The following is a 13581-nucleotide window of genomic DNA, read 5'->3' as shown; positions in this document are numbered from 1 at the left end:
TCTTAACCATGATATCCACATATGCTCATTGCCTTTGTTACCTAGGCAGGCCATTCACTATGGCAAAAACATTTTGTAGTGTTTTCACAACATCAGCCACCATCTCAAATGAAGAAAGAATATTAGGAAGGCACTGTCAGATCCTAGCGGATTACCACTTCCTACTTTTATTGCATCTTTTAGTTCTAGCATTCAGTGTCTCAAAATAGCAAATGAACAAAACGAATCTTAAAATGAGCTTGGTATTAACAACACTGAGCATGAGAGAAAGCTGCTAAAGTATTATTATTTATTTATTTACACAGTCAGACAGGTGTTATTGACTGGTTTGTTTTATCCAGACATCGAGTCCTTCCCAAGGACCTGGGATGCCAGAATTTTATTGTCAATGTTGTTGCTGTTATAGATAGCATCGCAGAATATAGGCTGTTCCCAGTAAACCTGCTTTTTGTAATTGGCTGATGGTGATTTATGTGGCCCCTATGGTATTGATGATGATGATGATGATGATGATGATGATGATGATGATGCTATCTACACCTACCCTCAGATGGCTCCTGCACCAGCCGCTACTGTGATAAACACACACACACACACACACACACACACACACACACACACTGATTTCATATGCAAGTGCATTTATTATCTAACACAATAGGTCAGTCCTAATCATGCCTATTTATTACATTAAGTGAACAGCCTGCCTAGTGAGGGCTGCCTGGAAATGAGCTCTGGAGAGCTCCCAGTGGTCCCTGCCGGCCCAAAATTGTTTTTTGGGCGGGTGGTTTTTATTAGTGATACCTCACGGACCGGTACCCAATGCCTCACGGACTGGCGCCAGTCCACGGAACGGTGGTTGAGAAACACTGCCCTATACCATATCAGTGCTGGTTCTTTTCTGTTTTATACCTCACACACAATCAGGGGAAGCCAAAGACATTTTCTTGGTTGAGACAAAGGACAATATGATGCCACCCCATCTGTGGGTAGGTGTGCCTGTGGTGGCAGAAAGGGCAGCGCTCACCACACTTTGCACCCCTCCTCACAATTATGCCTGAGGCGACTGCCTCCCCCTGCCTCATGGAAGGGTTGCCCCTGCAAACAATAAGTTGCACACGAGTTCTTACAATTGTACTATCATCCATAAAAAGAGTCCAGAGGTCCTTAGGAGTATGCTACACAATTGTTTGATACAGGCCCTTGATTCAACCACAGTTTCTCTGATAATGGTGGCACAAAGGTTTCTGGATGGTGACATTGTACCACAGCTGAGACGCAGGCCCCTCAGTGGATAAAATGACTTCAGTTCTATTAGGGCCCACTGTACCCAAACCATTGTCACAATGAAACAGATTCTAGTTTTTCACTGGAAGAAGCAGTGCTCTCCAAAAGTGCCCATTCAGCAAAAATGTGTGTTTCTCTATAGGTTACAATATACTTATTTATTTATTTCTATACCACCATATATATATATATATATATATAGAGAGAGAGAGAGAGAGAGGTATAAGTATATATATATACTTACCACAGTTATCCCATCATTTAACAGAGATTCTCCAAATATCATCATGCAAAGCTGCTCGTTCACAGACAGCTCCTCAAAAACGGCTAAGACTGCTCCGGGGTCCACTGCTGAGATCATGCTGCCAAAGAGCAGGCAGTCAAGTAGGGTAACATCCCTGAGGCCAAACACTGAGATCTGGCAAATCCCATAAAGTGAGAATCCAATGCCAAAGGCGTTTATGAGAGAACCCACTGCAGACCACCAAATAATAGATCCAAAGTTTTCAAAAAAAGGACGGGTAGGCATAAAATATCCTCCCTCCAGGATAATGGGTGGGAGAAGATACAGGAAGTAAATGCTGGTAGTCATGACTGGTGGGGATTTGTGGTCAGTTGCAAAAATAATCCCACCAACCAAGGCACCCATTGCAATGAGGAGGCAGCTTTCTGGCATGAGATGTGGCAGTCGATGGTAGAGATGGAAGCCTTGATGAAAAAAGAGCAGAATGAGAATTTTTAGATAGAAAAGATAAATATTCCTACAGTGCTAGTGTTCATAAGCTCAGATACTAGCAGATCAGGGGGAGAACAGTCTCCAGGGGCAAGGCCTAGAGCCTCCACACTCCTGCTAGAAACTGAGAAAATGCATTTTGTTTTTTAGTATGATAATACAATTCATCCATTGGCTGACCTCCTTTAGTAAATAAAAGATTTTTTTTTCTGAGCAACCAAAATGTGTTGAAATTTTGGATATTACTAAAGCACAGTCAAGCCAAATTTAAGCACTTGGTTAACTCGCTCATTAACTTGAAGAAAGGTAAGTCTTTGCCAGACCTAAAACTATATTTTGCATACATTTGTCATTTTTTAGATTTGACTATTTGAATGTAGACAATCCCCCCTCCCTAATTTCTCCCCTTAAATGGAATGTGAGGGATATTTTTGTTAAAAAGGAAATAAATAGTCTTGTTTGTGAATTTTAAGGCAATAATGCCAAGTAGCTTGCTCAATTCAACATTTTAACACCTTGTCTTTTCCTTTCATCTGATCTATAACTGCAAATGGAGGGATAACATTCAAACTAGAATAGACATTTACATTTTTTGGTAAGAAAATTGAACTAGGAACCCACCCTTGCCATTGGTTTCTGCTCTAGCTCAGACCACGCTGTATTGGTGCATGGGCTGTGGCTGACACTTTCAAGCCTAGATGGAAGCATTCAGTAGGGATCGGCAACTGGAAGCCCCCAGGCTAAATAAGGTCTGAAAAGGTGGTTCTTGTAATCCTACAAGCGGAGCAGGAAGTTGCATCTGCTGTACACTGAAGAAATTTACTCAGCTGTTGGAACGTAAGAAGCTACTTTATCCTGAGTCAGACCACTGGTCCGTCTAGCTCAGTATTGTCTACACTAATGGGCCTCAGAGCTCCAAGGCTTGAGGCAGGAGTCTCTCCCAGCAATACCTGGAGATGCCAGGGATTCAACCTGTGATTTTCTGTATGTAAAACAGATGCTCTACACTGAGCTGCAGTGGTAAAACATCTTTTAATCAAAAAGTAACTTCAACACATTAGCACTTTCTACAGGGGCGTAGCAACGTTGGAGTGGGCCCAGAGACAAGATTTTAAAATGTCCCCCCACCCCGCCCCGCCAAAGCTCAGCTCATGAAGTAAAGAAATCTTAAAAGAGGCTTTGAGGCTGAATAGTGGTAACAAAAAGCATAGTGTGTTCTATTGTAGCACATAGGTTTGTGTGTGTATGTATGTGTAAATATATATATATATATATATATATATATATATATATATATATACACACACACACACACACACACACACACACTCACACACAAACCTATGTGCTACAATAGAACATCATCCTAAATTATGTTTTAAAAGGTTTTGTAAATTGTGGACGATGCAAGTCATTTAATGGTATGAGAGAAAGACATGCTGTTCTGGTAGCTCCAGGTCTTAGCACTCACATCAGTTTGGAAGGATGAATACAACTGAAGGAAGCCCGGGCGGTTGCACGGCTGGGGGAGTCAGTCATGTGACTTGCCAAGGCAGTGGGGCCCCAGACAACTGTCTCCCCTTGCCCTGTTATAGTTACACCCCTGAGTTTCTATAGTCTCATTCTTTGACATGTGCCAAGTTGGACATTCATAACATCGCTCTAGCCCAGTGGTTCCCAAACTGGGAGCCTCCGGATGTAGCTGAACTACAGTTCCCATCAGCCTCAGCCACAATGAATTGTAGCTGGGGCTGATGGGAGTTGTAGTTTAGCAACATCTGGATGTTCCCAGTTTGGGAGTAAATTAAGTGCTCTAGCCCCACTGCCCTAGCCCCATAAATTAAGCCAGAGGCATAGCTACCTCTCATGCCCCCATGCCCCTATGGTCCCTGCCATCTACTCCTCACCTCCTTCCCACTCTCACCGCTTGCTGATGCTGTGGCTTGCCTCCTACCCTGCCACCACAGTCTGCCTCCTGCACTGCCACTCCTCACCACCACTGCTCCTCGCCCACCACTGGGTAGCCAGTTTGTGCAATGGTGGGGTGGTTTTCCATGGCTTCTCTCCTCACTCAAACAAGGAGAGAAGTCATAGAACCCTTGAGTGCTGTGTGAGCCAGCTAAGAAACAGAAGGTGGGCATGCACCTTGATGCTTAATCCAGGCACATGCATACCCTCCATTTGGTAGCCAGTCATGCAGCTGTCATGAGTCATATGGCTTCTCTCCTCATTCAAGCAAAGAAAGAAACCATAGACAACCCCCCACCGACCACTGCGCAAAATGACCGGGCAGCCGGGGGCAAGGAGTGGAGGGAACAGCACCAGAAGCAGCAGTAGGTAAGAACATTTTTACAGACCCTCCCAAACAATATTAAATGGGGGGCAATATTCATTTATCGAACACAGGCCATTGCTGACTTTGCTATGCCCCTGAATTAAGCAAAATATACTTAGTAGAATATCTGACTCATTCATTTGTTGATGACAATTTGTACTTTTTGTGCATTTTTATTGTTGCCTCTGAATGGGAATATACTTTTTAAAAAGACCATCAGTAAGAACATGTTTACTTACCAATTTTTGCAAGTGAAGCCAGGAGTATCCAAAGAGTAACTTCATAGGGGATTTGCACATACTCATAATCCACTGTAAAAACATGCAGCTCTCTCTCATCTCGCCCTGATCCTGTCGCATCAAATGGGTCAGAGCTAGAATTACTCTGTGGCAGTTTCAAATACAAAGTACCACAAGAACTTTCCATGGTTGACAGCAGAAGGAAGCAGCTCAAAATATTCGGAGACAAAAGGTTCTGGATTCCCATGGCGATAAGGAAAACTTCTTTGTATTCGACACAAAGACTGTGGCGTACAAATGAATACCGATGCTCTATTTGTCTCCTGCTAAATGCCTTTTTTAGTCCTGAGTGATCAGGATTGCTTGAGCAGAACGCTTATTGTGTGTCCACTTCACTGGTCCCACACTAACTTTGCCCGCTTCAGACTTCTACCATCCATGGCAGGCTCAACTTTCAACTGTAGTCTTTCATTCCATTTGTGATGAAGACCCATCACAACTTCCTTTCTATGGAGAAAGTTGTGAAGCAATGCTAGGACTCACCCAGTTACATGGTTTTCGGAGGACAGAGCCTGCTCCAAAGGGCTTCCTTCCTCCTGTACTTCTTTGCTGCATCCAGGCTTTCCTAAGCAAAATCACTCAGTTCTGATTTTGTTAACAACCCTGTCAAAGAATATGTCAGAGACATCTAGTGGATGGCAGCCAGAATTGCAGCCAGTCTGTATTGGTACACGGTAAGACAGTTTGATACGGGTGTTGTGTCACCAAGCTATGGTGCTGCCTTCTTGCCTTGCCATCTCAACAAGGGGAGATTTTGCACTGATGTGGGGACCTGGTTATCTGTACAGACTGATGTTGTATTCTGTCTAGTAATCTTTTGTGTTTTGTTGTTTGGACGTTTGTCCCATTGGGACAAGCTCTCCTGTAGAGAGTGTGAGGGGTGGAGTCAGAAAGAAAAAGGAGGGAAAGGAGAAGGAGAAAAAATGGAGTTGCTTCTGAATAAAGCCTTAGTTAGAGCAGCATATTTCTTCGTGTTTACAAGGGTAAAGGTAAAGAGTGCCGTCGAGTCAATGTTGACTCTTTATTTATTTATTTATTTATTTATTTATTTTTGCATTTTTATACCGCCTTTCGTTAAAATATAGCCCCAAGGCAGTTTACAAAAGTTAAAAACATACAATAAAAACACAATAAAAACAACATGCTAAGAGTATAAAAACATATAAAAACAGGCATAAAACAATACAACAAATAAAAACACCCAGAAGCAGCAGTAAAAACGATTATGTAAAAGCCTGGGTAAAAAGCCAAGTCTTTACAAGCTTTCTAAAAGCCATGATGGAGTCCGAGGAACAAATGGCCACTGGGAGAGCATTCCAGAGTCTGGGGGCAGCAACAGAGAAGGCCCTGTCCTGAGTGCACGACAGCCGGGCCTCTCTCATTGTCGGCACCCGGAGCAGGGCCCCCTCAGATGTCCTCGTCAAGCGGGCAGCAACCCTTGGGAGCAGGCGGTCCCTCAAATACCCTGGGCCCAAACCGTTTAGGGCTTTAAAGGTCAAAACCAGCACCTTTAATTGGACCCGGAAACGAACCGGTAGCCAGTGCAGCTCTTTCAAAATGGGGGTGATATGTTCCCAACGGGCAGCTCTGGATAAAACCCTCGCTGCCGCGTTTTGCACTAGCTGCAGTTTCCGGATATTCTTCAAGGGCAGCCCCACGTAGAGCGCGTTACAGTAATCCAGCCGTGACGTGACTAAGGCGTGGGTAACCGTGGCCAGATCTGCCATCTCGAGAAAGGGACGCAGCTGGCGCACGAGCCGAAGCCGTGCAAAGGCACCCCTGGCCACCGCCTCCACCTGAGCTTCCAAAAGTAGAGCCGGGTCCAGTAGTACCCCCAAGCTGCGTACTTGCTCCTTCAAGGGGAGTGCAACCCCATCCAGAACCGGTAAAATCTCCTCATCCCGATTGGCTCTCCTACTGACCAACAGTACCTCCGTCTTATCCGGATTCAACTTCAGTTTGTTAGCCCACATCCAACCCATCACGGCCTCCAGCCCCCGGTTCAGGACATCCACCGCCTCCCTAGGATCAGATGACAAGGAGAGATAGAGCTGAGTGTCATCCGCATATTGCTGACAACTCAGTCCAAATCCCCGGATGACCTCTCCCAGCGGCTTCATGTAGATGTTAAACAGCATGGGGGACAAGACCGAACCCTGCGGGACCCCACAGGCCAACGGCCACGGGGCCGAGCAGTAGTCCCCCAGCACCACCTTCTGGACCCTCCCCTCAAGAAAGGACCGGAACCACTGCAACGCAGTGCCTCCGATTCCCATACTCGAGAGGCGGCCCAGAAGGATACCATGGTCGATGGTATCGAACGCCGCCGAGAGGTCCAGCAGAACCAACAGGGACGCACTCCCCCTGTCTAGTTCCTGGCGTAGGTCATCCACTAGAGCGACCAAGGCAGTCTCAGTCCCATACCCGGGGCGGAAGCCAGATTCAAAAGGGTCCAGATAATCCGTATCATCCAAGACCCTCTGCAGCTGGGATGCCACCACACGCTCTATCACCTTGCCCCAAAAGGGAAGGTTAGACACAGGTCTATAGTTGTCCAGGCTGGAGGGATCAAGGGAGGGCTTTTTTAATAGAGGTCTTACCACCGCCTCCTTAAGGCACGATGGCATCCTGCCCTCCCTTAATGAAGCATTAACGATCACCTCCAGCCATCTGCCTGTCCCCTCCCTGGCAGCTTTTATTAGCCATGAAGGGCAAGGGTCAAGAGCGCATGAAGTCGCCCGCACACTGCCCAGGATCTTGTCCACATCCTCAGGCCGCACCAACCGAAAAGAATCCAACACAACGGGACCAGATGGTACCAAAGGCACGTCTGCCGGAACTGCCAAAACTCTGGAGTCCAGGTCAGCACGGATGCAAGCGACTTTATCTGCAAAGTGACAGGCAAACCGATCACAAAGAGCTGTAGATGGCTCCTCCCCCATTGTCCGGGGGGGATGTGTGGAGCATGTTTTCACCACACGAAACAGCTCTGTTTGCCTGCACTGAGCAGACGCAATGGAGGCGGAGAAAAAATGTTTCTTCGCCGCCCCCACCGCCACGGCGTAGTCCCTAAAATGGGTTCTAGCCCGTGTTCGATCGGATTCGTGACGACTCTTCCTCCAGCGTCGCTCCAGCCGTCGTCCGAGTTGCTTCATCGCCCCAAGCTCCGAGGAAAACCAAGGAGCAGAACGGGCTCCACCAAGCCGGAGAGGGCGCTTGGGGGCAACCGTGTCAACAGCCCAGGCCATCTCTCCATTCCAGAGATCAACCAAGGCGTCGACAGGGTCACCAGCTCTGGACACTGGAAACTCCCCGAGGGCCGTCTGAAATCCAAGTGGATCCATAAGCCTCCGGGGGCGGACCATCTTAATCGGCCCACCACCCCTGCAGAGGGCAGACGGAGCAGTCAAACTAAACCCCACCAGGTGATGATCTGTCCATGACAAGGGAGTGGTCTCAAATTCCCCCACCTCCAGATCATTTATTTCCCGGTCGGCAAAAACCAGATCCAGAGTGTGTCCCGCCACGTGGGTAGGGCCCGATACCAATTAAGACAGGCCCATGGTTGCCATGGAGGCCATGAAATCCTGAGCTGCACCCACTAGGGGGGCCTCAGCGTGGACATTGAAATCCCCCAAAACAATAAGCCTGGGGGAACCCAAGGCCACCTCCGAGACCACCCCCGCCAGCTCAGGTAGGGAGACTGAAGTGCAGCGGGGTGGTTGGTACACCAACAGATTCCCCAGCCTATCTCGGAGGCCCACCCTCAAGGACAAACACTCGAAATTCTGAGATTGCCTGACCGGGCACCTGGAAACGGGGAGGGTCTCTCGAAAGATGACTGCAACACCTCCTCCCCGACCCTCGAGGCGGGGCTGCTGCACGATCTGGAAACCTGGAGGACAAAGCTGAGAGAGACCGACCCCGCCCAGCGCATCCAACCAGGTCTCCGTCACACATACCAGGTCAGCACGCTCATCCACAGTCAGATCGTGGATGAGAGATGTTTTTGTGTTAACTGACCTGGCATTCAGCAGCAGCACCCTAATCCTCGAAGGAGTGTTCTCAGAGCTCCCTAGGGTCAGAGGGTTGGGAGAAGGGCCGGAAAAAGGAACAGGCCTCAATTGCCTGGCCCGTTTCCCCCTGTAACGGCCTGCCCAACTCCCACCGCCATACCTCCCTCTGCCCGCTACCTGTGATATTGCCGCCCCCGCTCCAGACCCACTTTTTTGCTCCCCCAGACACATCTCCCCAGACTAACCCACCACAGCTTCTTGGCTTAATTAAAAACAAAACAAAACCAGGCTTGCGTAGTCTCCTGCTGACTTCTTAATTGTGAGAAGATGGCTCTTCAGGGCAGAAGGAGAGAGATCTTCTGGGCCTCAGGCAGCTCGCCCCATGGTAGAGAGCCACAAGGACGAGAGCCCTTGTGCTCTCGCCCTTCGGCTCTCGCCCTTGGGCTAGCCTGCCCTATATAGCAGCAGCAGCAGCAGCCAAAGCCCCAGCAGCAGCCCAAGGAGATGTTACACACACCTGAGGAAAGGTGGGGCAGGGGCAAAGACAGCAGTCAGTCAGTGCCCCACCCAAGCTGTTCTCCTTCTGTCTTCTTCTGACTCTTGACAACCACAGAGCCCTGTGGTTTTCTTTGGTAGAATACAGGAGGGGTTTACCATTGCCTCCTCTCACACAGTATGAGATGATGCCTTTCAGCATCTTCCTACAAGGGAAGCAGGTATAAAAACCTAACACATGCTGAAGCCAAAATTTCTATGTCTGCACTAACCCACAGTTATTTGTGGTGATCTGGGCTTTATCTTGTGAATGGTTAGTACAAATGTCTGGCTCTGCACATGACTCTAACTATATAGTGAAATTACAAGTTACTATTATGTGTTCCATCATGTTAATCAATCAATCATGTTTATTTACGGTCATAGACCAAAATTTAAAACATACATAATAATACACATGATATAGTAATAATATATACATAATATAATCAGGAACATGGACTCATCCTAATCAGCAGTTTCCCGTTTGCATAATCTGGTTTACCATCTGCCGTCTAGCATTCTTAGCTGCCTCACAGAATTTAGCAACTTTAAATGTTACTTCCTCCTTCTGATCTGAGAGCAGATACTTGACGTAAAATGCATCTGTACGTCCTGGGAAATCAGTCAGTAATGAGGAAATATAACAAGTTCGAAAGTCCCTATAAAAGAGACAGCGGAGTAAAATATGAAAGATAGACTCCTGTTCTCCAGAGCCACAAGGGCATAGTCTCTGCTCTTTTGCATCATGTTAATCTAAAACCACTGGTTGATACTGGCCTAGATTACGCAATAGAAGTCCCATCGAAATTAACAGGACAGGTTCATCATAACTAACATCCTATTAATCTCAATGGGACTTCAGGATGTCACCTGTGAAATAAATCATCACTGTGATTTACCACTGTGAAATAAATCCAGACAATTTTGTTTGTTTGTTATCAAATTTATACCCCACCCAAACTTATATCTCTGGGCGGCTTTTAACAGATGTGGTGGAATATAATACAATACAGTTGTATGGAGGCACAGAGCCTGACCGCCGGCATCCCATGTGCGGCGGCGGTGGTGGCCCCGCTGACCTCGCCCCCTGTGTCTGACATCAGATGTGGGAGCTAGCCAAACCCCCTCATCTGACATCAGATGTGGAGGGCATGGTCTGGCTCCCGAACGGAGCCTTGAGGCTCCGTTCGGGAGTTGGAGTTCAACTCCTGAAGAGGCCGTGTGGCCCCTTTGGGAGCTAAACCAGCATCCCCGCGTCTGGCATCAGACACGGGGGTGTGTGTGTGTGTCAGGGCCGTGAGGAGCGGCCCCTGATTGGGCACGGCCCGGGTTCTTTGAACTTGTAGACCCAATGGTGGTTCTGCCCCTGGTTGTATGGCTAGATACCTTACCATGTACAGTGTGAACAATGTACGCTCTGTACACTTGGGACAAAATGCACATGGTTTTGGAGAACTGCCTCACACAGACACACTGCAGCCACCTCCCCCCCCACACACACACACATTCCAGCTATACATGCATACATATACTGCAGCCCTTCCATCCCCCACCCCCACACACTGGGCCCTAGAGGAGCCCAGAGGAGCTTTTCACAGCCTAGCTAAATGGAGTGCATTGCCTTCCATCACCACCTTCCCCCAAAAACCTTCTGCTTACAGCCAGCACCACAGTGGTTTTGTCTGGCAGTTGGGAGGAAACACACATGGTTTTGAAGAAACGACAACCCTAGAGTAACTGATGACAGGAGTTGAACAGTGTTTTTTCTAAGGCAAAGGATCAATATTAAAAGGTATAGCTGCAGTGAGGGAAGTAAAGAAGAGCCCAGGGAAGGAAACTGAAGGGCTGTGCTCACAAGGCCCAGACAGGGAATAGAGCTGACCATCATATTGGTTTTGGGCACCACAGCTTCAAAAGTCCTACTACACAGACCAGGGGTGGAGCCACCATTGGGCGAACGGGTTCAAAGAACCCAGGCCACCAACCCCAGGGGCCACACCTAAGCCAGGCAACCGCCCCCAGGGGCCACACCTCTCAGTCCTAGATACACACCCTGTGCCTGACATCAGATGCGGGGGGCATTATATCGCTCCCAAACAGGGCTGCATGGCCCCGTTTGGGACCAAAATCAGCCCACGCGGGGTTGGCAGCACGGGCCGGAGTGACTCTCCCTGTCTTTTAATGGCAGGGAGAGCTGCTCCTGGCCTTGCTGCCAATGCAGCAGGGCCAATCTCCCCCGCAAACAAGGCCACATGGCCCCGTTTGTGAGGGAGATCAGCCCGTGCTGCACTGGCAGCACAGCCAGAACAGCTCTCCCTGCCTTTAATTCCGGCCTGCGCTGCCAACCCAGTTTGGGCCGATTTCGGTCCCAAGAGGGGTGCGTGGCCCTGTTTGGGAGGGAGATCACACCCCCGCATCTGATATCAGATGCAGGGGAAGTGGCTAGCCTGACATCAGCCTCGGGGGATGTGGCTAGTCCAGAGGCCCCCCTGCATCTGACTTCACAGGCCACTGCCAGCCTCCCTCCGCCACTGGCACAGACTCTTTTAGCAGTAAAGATGCATTTTTCAGCCTCTTAAAATACAACTTCAAGGATCAGTTGTGAAATAACCATTGATTGGGTCCCAGAAGGATATGCAAAAGGAACTTTTCTGGCATGTAGTCTAGAGGCTGAAACTATGCAGATAGACTACAAAATCATTTATATACCAATTCCTCGGTCCAAAAGAACATCAACACCCCTTTAAACTGCTGTTTAAAGAAAAACTTTAAACTGTTCTATCGAAGCCATTTTCTAATGGATCTTCACCAGATTTGTAGGGGAGGTGTCTCTCATCACCTAGTGAATGTGTGCTGATGGCCAGGCAGATCAGACAAATGGTTTTTATTATTTATTTGTTTATTTATTTAACATATTTTTATACCTCCCAAAACCTATGTCTCTGGGCGGTTTACAACAAAATAAAAACAAAAGTAAAACATTAATTAAAAACAAAAACAAGAAATTTAAAACGCAACAATTTAAAATTTTAAAACAATATTCTAAAAACAACATTAAAACAAAACAATCTCAGTTAAAAGCCTGGGTGAAGAGAAGCATCTTTAAAGACTTTTTAAAAGTTGTCAGAGATGTGGAGGCTCTTATTTCACTAGGGAGCGCATTCCAAAACTTTGGGGCAGCAACGGAAAAGGCCCATCCCCGAGTAGCCACCAGATGAGCAAATACAGACGGACCTCTCCTGATGATCTCAGTGGGTGGTGTGGTTCATGATGAAGAAGACGTTCTCTTAAATACGCAGGGCCCAAGCTGTTAGAGCTTTATAGGTTACTAGTATTTTTAAGCCCGTTAAAATAACGGGCGCTAGTTGGGTTACGTTTTTCCCCTCTCTGCGGCCGGCCCGGACCCGCCACTGCTAGAAAGCGCAACAGCAGCAGCAGCAGAAGCAGCAGAGCCCCGTCGGAGGGAGGCAGCGGCGGCCGCCGCGAAGAGGCCCCTTGAGGGCTGCCCCCGGAGGAGGAGGAGTGAGGAGGAGGAGCGGGGCAGGCGCGCGCAGGGCCACTTCCCCGGGGACGGCAGCGATGGCCAGGCGCCCAGAGCAGCAGCAGCATTCACGGCTCGCCCTGCTGAGCTGCTGCCTGCGCCTCCCTCCCCGGGCTGGGCATGAGGAGGAGCTGCAGCTGCTGCAGCTGCTGCAGCTGCCAGGGGCAGGCAGGCAGAGCTCTTCTCCTGTGCGAGCCGCCGGTCCCTGCTTCTGCCTGCTGGTGCTCGGCAGGCTGCCGGCGGCTCTTCCTGCGGTGGTTTTGGGTGGGGGGGGTCCTCTTCCCCCCACCCGGCTTCGGCGGCGCGGCCAGGCCTCGGCCTCCTAGAAGCCATTTGCAGCCCAGCCGGGGAAGTGGACGGGGACGGCAGGGGAGTTCTCCTGCCGACCCCTCGTTGCAATGGGAAGGGAAGGGGCGGCAGGGGGCTTGGGGGCTTGAAGGGGGCGGCCGCCAGCCGAGCGGGGGCATTGAAGAGGGCGGCAGGGACTGGGAGATACCCTGCCGCCTGATTCAGAATTCGAAAAGAGAGAGCCCGGCGCCGCGCCGAGAGGGGGAATGAAGCGGGCGGCAGGGAGGTATGCCGCCCGCTTGCTCAAAGAAATGCGGCGCCGTTCTTGGGAGGGTGAGTAAAGCCCCCCCTATCCTTTTTGGAACCCCCCACCCGAACCAAAACTACCCCATGTCCGGACCGGTCTGGAGGCTTTTAGAATGGCCTCCGAACCGATCCGTGCACATGACTACCAATCAGCTTGTCCACATCCTCAGGAGTCACAAACTGGAACTGCTCCAACCTAACCACATAAGAGGAGTTTATGGATACCTCCACATCAGACA

At 49.0% G+C, this 13581-nt stretch overlaps 1 protein-coding gene across 3 annotated transcripts in view; it reads right to left on the bottom strand.

Moving 5' to 3' along the window:
- SLC9A4 (solute carrier family 9 member A4) overlaps nucleotides 1-9251 on the bottom strand; it is a 34917-nt gene extending 25666 nt beyond the window's left edge. The window contains exons 1-3 of one of the 3 annotated variants that reach the window (XM_053305087.1): nucleotides 9188-9251; nucleotides 4595-4705; nucleotides 1532-1995 (exon numbers count right to left, since the gene is read on the bottom strand). In XM_053305087.1, coding sequence (XP_053161062.1) covers nucleotides 1532-1963 — 432 coding nt within the window. In that variant the 5' untranslated portion in view covers nucleotides 1964-1995; nucleotides 4595-4705; nucleotides 9188-9251. Of the gene's footprint in view, nucleotides 1-1531; nucleotides 1996-4594; nucleotides 5517-7438; nucleotides 7583-8464; nucleotides 8503-9187 lie in introns of those variants that run through there. The other 2 variants (XM_053305085.1, XM_053305086.1) reach the window with 2 other exon arrangements.
- Nucleotides 9252-13581: the final 4330 nt, after the last annotated feature.

This window comes from Hemicordylus capensis, chromosome 3 (assembly GCF_027244095.1).
Source record: "Hemicordylus capensis ecotype Gifberg chromosome 3, rHemCap1.1.pri, whole genome shotgun sequence".
Taxonomy (NCBI): domain Eukaryota; kingdom Metazoa; phylum Chordata; class Lepidosauria; order Squamata; family Cordylidae; genus Hemicordylus; species Hemicordylus capensis.
The sequence above is the reverse complement of the archived record's forward strand: the minus strand, read 5'-3'. Positions and strand labels throughout refer to the sequence as shown.